This window comes from Cyprinodon variegatus, unplaced genomic scaffold (assembly GCF_000732505.1).
Source record: "Cyprinodon variegatus isolate N-32 unplaced genomic scaffold, C_variegatus-1.0 Scaffold184, whole genome shotgun sequence".
NCBI classification, from domain to species: Eukaryota; Metazoa; Chordata; class Actinopteri; order Cyprinodontiformes; family Cyprinodontidae; genus Cyprinodon; species Cyprinodon variegatus.
Genome location: NW_015150637.1, coordinates 97329 through 105235, shown reverse-complemented (window position 1 = coordinate 105235; position 7907 = coordinate 97329). Strand labels below are relative to the sequence as shown.

The following is a 7907-nucleotide window of genomic DNA, read 5'->3' as shown; positions in this document are numbered from 1 at the left end:
GAAAATATTTATTCACAGGCTTTCATTATAAAAAAAAATTGACTCTGAAACCATTTTAGATACATGTTATGAAGTGCAGAGGTGGAATAACCGGTTATTAATCGGTGGTGTAAATATGATGAGACTGAAGAGGAGGAGCAGATCACTCTGGTACCCATTGTGTATCATTTGGGTCAGATATGACCCCCACCTCTACAGGTGTTGACCTCTCAGCTCCTCTTCCTGCTCCCAGTGACCCCTCCACCTGTAGCAGATGAGTCAGCCAGGAATCTGAGCCCCTCCCTCCCTCTCCTAGAAAAGACGCGCCGCAATAAGCGCGCCCACCGCATCTGTGGCCAGCTCTAATTACCTGCCCACGCCAGGATGCGCCGCTCCGCTCCGCTTCGCCAAAGCGCAGCAATGTTTCCGCCTGCCTGTCATTGCTTCTCCACTGCCTGATGCGGACGCGCCACCGCCGCCAAGTTTCTCCACCGCGCGCCTTTTTTTTCTTTTTGTTTTGTTTTGTTTTTTTCACTGTTTAGCTGCAAATCTTTCCTCTTTCTTCCTCCTTCTTAGCCACCCCTCCTGGAAGTGTCTGTTACTGTCTAATACTATGCGATCAGAGGGGCTGGAGGTCGGCGCAGCCCGGGACTGATCAATCTGACGCCGTGCGCCTTTTTCTCTCTTCCTCGGACGCATCTTGGAGGCATCAAAGCTGCGGCTCTCTTTGGCTGTGCCATGTCCACGCGAAAGGCGTCGTTGACGGACAAGCAGGCTAAAAACGGCACGTCAAAATATGTGTTGGAGAGATGCGCCTCTATTAACGAGTACTATGATATTGCTTTCAAGGTGTGTATTTCCGTGTATCTTTGGTTATATTTTTTTTTTCCTCATGCATTTTTACTAGAATAACTGGGTGTAGACGCTGCATTAAACATGCATCTGAAGAATGTTGACTATCTGATTGGTCTGCTTTGTGTTATTATCTTTGTTAACAGCAAATCACCCAGCAGATGGTGGAGAGATTTTACTGATTTAAATATTTACCAAGGGTGTACTTGTTGCTTCTCTTCTGAATATTTGCTTGGAGACTCAAGCAGACAAGTCAAGCGATCCCTTTAAACAACTGCTTGCTGTTCATCTGACTAATATTTTTGGTCAAATGCAAAGGAAATGCGTGCACAATAGCTTTATCCCGCTGTACCTGTTATTTTTGGATTTATTTTTTATTTTTCAACAAGCTGCAGGGTTGCCTGCAATCATCTTCTCAAATGATTTATTACAAAGCTGACAGTTTTCCAAGAAAATATGTGGAAATAAGTCGGAGTAAGGTTCTGACTGATACAAAAAGCAACTTTATTCCTACTGCTCCTAAAATAATACACTTGGTTAGAGCACCTACAGTAATAATGCAAAATGTTTTATTGAAATGTAAATTTAAACACTTATATATGCTTAAAAAAATACTTTCTGATGCTATTTGTGTAAAATATGGCACCTTTGTTCTGTTGTTTTGAAAAAACTAAACAAAAAAAATAGTTTTAGTCCAAGACAGAAACGACCTGAAAAGATTAAACTCTAACATTGCTGCATTTTTGAAAATTATTTATTTATTTAATTTTTTTTTACCATGGGTTGGTGTAGTAACTTTGGGTGAGCTTCAAATTTATATATATATCCATATTCCAGCTAATATCACCCTGTTTACACCATCAACCTGGTGAAGCATGTTGGTGGCAGCGTTATGCTGTGGGATGCTTTTCTTTGGTAGGAACTGAAGGGCTGGTTATATTCTCACACCACTGTCGCAGTGAGTTTGTCGCAGGTATGATGCTGATATTTTTGATGATATTTTTAATTTATGCCGAATTTTGAAGCGCTCTTGCTGCGTGACGCAAGTTTGTGCGACAATGGAGGGACATGAGGGCGAAAAAGAGCGTGGATCCAGGTGGAAAAGGGTCCCTGTGTTCTTACGCACCTCACTCTTCTAGCTGGTCCATCTTTGTGAGTTTTTTTCCACAATGGCGGTCATATAAACAAAACCTCCGGTAAGGTACCAAACAGGAAATACCCATGTAGTGTAGAGCGGATATAGATTTGACCAATCAGAGGCCTCCTGTCTGCGGTCACCTACAATTTTGGAGAGGTGCAGCTGAGTGTCTGTGGAAGGGGCGGGGGCATATCTGTGTTAACTGCGACACACGCAGACGACCTGGTTTTTGAGCATAAACCAGCCTTGAGATTACGACTGGCGCTAAATACAAGACAATCCTTGAATACAAGAGGCTACAGAAGACCGAAACAACAGGTTTATGTCTTCACATAACCTGGAAGCAGATCCAATTCCTGCTCATTTTTCTGCTTATTCCCTTACCCTATGGCCTCATATGGAGATTTGCTTTGGAAGTTACTTACCTTTCTCTATGCCCCGACCTTTATGAGGTATAATCACCTCAACTGCTTAAAGGACCAGCAGAGGTTTTCTAGAGCAGCCAAAAAATTATGAGTAGCTCTTCTTCAGCATATTTTTACTCAAGTAAAAGTGAAAGTATATATATAGACAACCCCAAAAGGACTAAATTAAGAGTAAAAAAGTATTCCATGAAAAGGCTTCTCAAGTAGTGACAACTAATCATAACATTTGATTAATATTTTACAAATAATGTAGGCAGTTAGTAAAACCGTTAACATCACAAAACGGTTCAGTATTTTTAGGCTGATAATGACTGATAAGCTATGTAAAAAAAAACCATTAATATCAGATGTTTAATGCGTAGATGTTTGGACATGGACGACAACATTAGCTGAGCTGTTAGTAGTTAAAGGCCCATTATATTAAATTCAGTTCAAACTGAAATTAAATTGTCAGTTAGAGCTGGCTGATAAATGGACATGCAGCTATTAGCTTCTGATTGGTTGCAATGTAAGACTGATATGAGCGTTTCCCCTTAACACCATGTCTGTAGGTGTTTTTCACAGTTTGCTTTATTAGATCTTTGTGGTCGATCAAGGTGTGACTGGTTCCCCGATATGCAGTTTAGCACTCTAAAAATATTCAAAAACACAGTCCAACTCTGGTAATGATGATATGCCATTTGTTCTTGACGAGGGGTTCTTCTACAGTGAGAAATCATGCAGTCTGAAATCTTTAATCCTCCATTGTGGCCTCTGAAATTTCTTCATATAGAACTTAGAAACTGCAACATGTTTAATCACTGTTCAGGTTTTTACTGTTTAATGCGGATTTTCAGTTTTCTTTAAAGGTCTCTTCAGCCTAAAACACACTTTGAGAATTTGGGTTTGTGTTTCTTTTTAAGAACTTAAATAAATAAAAGAAAAAAAGCTTTCATTTTCCCGTTCTGAGATCTACTTCACCCATAATTAAAAGTACTGGTATTTGGAGATGCATCAGTCAGTCAAAGGTAATCTTGCAGATTTGCTTGGAAAACATGTCAGCTACCGAGAATCATGTTTTTTACAAAACAAATATAACTAAGACCCCCTACTATTTATGGTCTTTAAACTGCTTTATTAGTTTTGTTTGTTTGTATTTTCTAAAGGCTTTAATCAGTGGATTCGGCTTCTTCTTGCCAAAACCTATTATTGGTTTTCTTCTGATTATTAACTGCTGATTGATTTTATGCTTCTTGGATTAGAAGATATGAAAGAAGCTGCAGGTTTGAATCAATTAGAAGGAACAACAGATTCTTTTTTCAAAGTATGTGATATTGGCTGACGGTTTTCAGATAGAAGAAGGTGACGTTTCATCGCTTTGATGCATTTAATTCTTAAGAAAAAAAAACGATTTTTCAGTGTTTGAGCCGCTCATTAAAAGGTATTGTTATGTCTGACTGGCACCACCAATAGTTTGTGTTTTTATTTTCAATTAATTGAAATTTTAGAATCAGATTTTTCAGTAGTTAAGGAAGTTTTCATCCTCTGGAAGATGAATTAGTGCATCTCTGCTTAAAGCACCAGTGTACCTTGATACTGACAACTAAGCCAAATATCAAACAGTTTTATCCCAGTTGTTTAATCTGTGTTTTATTTTTTTCCCCCTAGTTTAGAAAATTGTTTCTGCTCACCATTCTTTGTTGCTATACAGTTCATTCCACTAACCAGATATAACCCTGTCACCCTTGTTCTTTGATGGCCGGGTTTCTCTAGGTGATGCTGCTCGGAGATTCTGCTGTGGGGAAGACGTGCATCTTGGTGCGCTTTAAAGACGGGGCATTTCTGGGAGGCAACTTTATTGCCACCGTCGGAATAGACTTTAGGGTGAGAAAGATGCTTCAGAAAAGTCACCGCTGATTTGTATGAACCAGTTCTGTGCTTTTACTTGTTCCTCTTGTCAGGTAAAATGTTTTTTTTTTCAATCACATGTCCAAAAACAACAAGTGGCAGGAGTGCTATCGGCCCAATTAGCGCCTGTTTCCACGCTGAACGCTTCATCACTCTGCCACGATGGCACCAAATGTACAAATCCTGTCGCCAAGCAGTCAAGTTCACAGACCACTTGTGCTGCTAGGAGCTTTGGACGGCTTCATAAATGTCTTGGCAGATGCCTGCCCACGTCTCAGTCTCCTGGAAAGATTTGGCCGTGGCTCAGCTCGGGCCTGAAGGAGTCCCCCTGCTGTCGTTCCGGCTCCTACCCCGTCACATGCATCTGTTGCACAAAGACACATGCAGACACACACATTCAAACAGGAGCCGATGAAGGATTTCAAGCAAATCACTACTCTGTATCATCTTCGTCTGTGCAAGAGGGAACAATAGGTGTCAAGGCCTCAAACTCTACTTCTCCTCCTGTCAGAAAGAACACTTGCACTAATGGCAAGTCAAGTATAGGGGCTCACCCACTGAGCGGGTAGAGTGGTGCATTAGCCAAAGTAATTTTTAGTCTCAATGGAAAGAATGAAACACTATTCATATCTGAAATATTTTTGTAAAAGCCTTAAAATGTCACTTTCACTTATAGCGTAAGAAGTTTCTGCTAAAAAGCCTTTAAAAGGGGGAGGTGACGCTGGTTTACATTGATTTATAAACCCTTATTAATTGATGGTGTTCACAAGTAGGGGTCTAAAGCTGCCTAGTAACAAAGCATTTTGAGATAAACAGTTCAGTCAATATGTTGAGGATGTCCTCTGCACGGTTAGGCAGGCAAGGCAGGCTGTGGCAGCTTTTACATGCTGATCTATTTCGGGCATGGTTCCTTGTAGCAGTTACTCAGCATGCAGGCTGCTCTCGCGTCATAATTGGGGGGAGAAAAAAATGGAAACCCATGGCAACTAATGCAAGGGTTGAGCCATGTTCCCTCCGCCAAGGCAGAGGCTTTAGCAGGTGGCGGCTCTGACTGTCGTCGATATTGTTGTTGAGGTAGTTTGTTCCTGTTTTTTCTTGTTGTGCGGGTAGATTTTTTTTTTTCTTTTGGCCTCTTGCGCATTCAAAGGAAAAGGCAAGGGCTCTTAGTTATGACTTGTCACTGATACGGTGCTTCAGGAAGTGCTTTTGTTCTTGCCCAACTTCCTTTTTCTAAGCGTTTTTGTTTGGGGTTTTTTCTATTGTGGGTTTGTTTTTTCAATCGCAAACTTAGCTGTGACCTGGTTTATGCCTGTAGCAGCAGGTCATGACTGAAAGAAAGCGCAGAATTTCAAAAATGAAGCTGTGGTTCATTTAAAAGCCCTAGAAAAACGCTTTGCACGCAGTATTAGAGTGATACAAATTAAAATCTAATGATTAAGATGAAGGGAAAGGATGCATAGACACAAGACCATTTTCAACAAAATGGCGTACATTTTTTTTTTATTGTTTTAATCTGCTACATGAGAAGTTATTTGATTAGTAAATGTCTTTTATTTAATCTTAATATTGACACAGCTGTTGTAGAGAATAAACAAAATTCTACAGACCAGGAAACTTGGCAGACAGGTCAGGTAGAAAGAGTTAGATTACAACAAAAATATTCTAAGGCAGTGTTTCCCAACCTGTTTTGACTTGTGTTTCCATTGAGCCTTTTGTCTTACCAGGACTCCCCCCCTCAGTCAAAAGTATTGATGATTGTCCAAAAGTGGAACGTACTATAACTGATTATAAAACAAAAACTGTTTTACTTAACATTGAGAATTTCATTCTTGGGGATTTAGTTCTTTCAATCTCAAATATGTATATATATAAAAAAAACATAAATATGTTGCCTGGGAGTTTGCAGGGAATTGAAATGAATACAAAATAAAATCATGAATTAGGAACAAAATACAGAACAAAAATTATAGTCAGACTTACTTAATCAGTTTACTTTTTTAATCAAGACACCTGAGCTGCTCTGATGAGCTCCAAAAGCTCAGTGTGAAAAACAGCTGATCCCTCACTGTTGTCTAGATTCAGTCTGTTCCTCTGCTTGGTTTGAATGTGTGTCACGGTGAACTCTAAGTTTACAATTGGGTCCTCACATAAAAAGACAGATCCCAGCCATAATATATTTTACTACCTAAGAAATAAAATATTTTCATGTACCCCTTGTAATGTACTCATGGACCCCTGGTACGAGTACCCCCAGTTGGGGAATCAGTGCTCTAAGGTTTGATGACCTCAAAGGGAACACTTTGGTCCAACATTCAAATGTTAAAGCGGTATGACAGCAAAGCCTGATCAAAGATTAGGTCTTTTTGGCTTTGAAGAAGGAACGTTGTTTTGTGTTAATGCAACGTAAAACCAATTTCTGGGTTTTAATGACAAAACCCTCAAAATCAAAGTAGGTGTGTATACTTTTGCCTGGTACTGTAAAGCACACAGAAAAAAACACCACTATGGTTAGAAAAATGCTTCCATGCTTCTGGAAGCAGCCATCCAACACCTAGAGGGGCCTCCAACTTTTCCAGCCTGGTTTTTGGGCTACAGGAAATCAGAGGGCACCCCTACAGGGCTGCAGGAAATTAACGGGGGAGTTCGTTGTTATGCTGCCAGCCGTCTTTCTCACTCTCCTGTAATTAAGTCTAATCCCGGGACCTCGTTATTGTGTGGGAGTTGCAAATTACTTTTTTCGCCAGCTTTCAAAGCTACTTTTAGCTGCCTCGTTCTTTCTGCCACACGCTGAGTTGCTGTGCTTTTTTTATTCCAACGTAACGTTTGTCAGCCGCTTCCGTGTCATTTTTCAAACATATGCCAGATTGTCTCTCACTCACAGTCCCTCTTGTTTTCACAGAATAAAGTGGTGGATGTGGACAACCTGAAAGTCAAGCTCCAGGTGAGAGAGTTGTTATCTTTTTTTTGCACCTTTTTTTAGCTCATATCAACTCATCTTGCTGATAAATTTGTGACCTAACCTGAACACTCACCTTAGCTCATCAAGTAGGTTAGATAAGTCAGATAAATAGATCAGTGTGAACTTTAAACATAGCTGCCTTACTGCCAGTTTTAATCAAATCCACCCAAGGCTTGTACTCTCCTTTCATCATGACCTGTTCCTTCAACACTGAGGAGGAGGCGACAAAATTAGACTTCCTTCACTGGCTTCAGTAAAACCTCAGCCTCTCTTGCACATGCTTTTCACATGATATATTACTGTCCTAATAAATAGACGCTGACAGTAGCCCTCATAAAAAAGGAAGTGACACTTAAATGTCTACTGTAACAGAATGTAGCATGCAGGAAATGATGCCGATAAAGATTTGTCTGAAAGCCTCATCCTCATTCCATCTATTATGGTTACTCAAAGGTTTTCAACTACAGCTCTGACTGATATAGGGGAAGCTTCCTGATAGATAAATTAGCAGCTTCGTTTGAATGAAATCTTCTCTTGTGTTTCTTGTTTTAAAGAGTTGCTACTTGATATTTAGACCAGAAAGAAACAGGAAGTCATGGATTTCTCCATTATACACAATGTTAAGTTTATCCATCCATCTATCCGTACGTCCGTCCATGCATCCACC

At 40.1% G+C, this 7907-nt stretch overlaps 1 protein-coding gene across 1 annotated transcript in view; it reads left to right on the top strand.

The window, feature by feature from the left end:
• The first annotated feature begins 342 nt into the window (after positions 1-342).
• The window catches only part of LOC107087453 (ras-related protein Rab-37-like), a 19850-nt gene continuing 12285 nt past the window's right edge, over positions 343-7907 (top strand). Inside the window, exons 1-3 of the mRNA XM_015379026.1 lie at positions 343-828; positions 4147-4257; positions 7181-7222. Coding sequence (XP_015234512.1) covers positions 718-828; positions 4147-4257; positions 7181-7222 — 264 coding nt within the window. The 5' untranslated portion in view covers positions 343-717. The remainder of the gene's footprint in view (positions 829-4146; positions 4258-7180; positions 7223-7907) is intronic.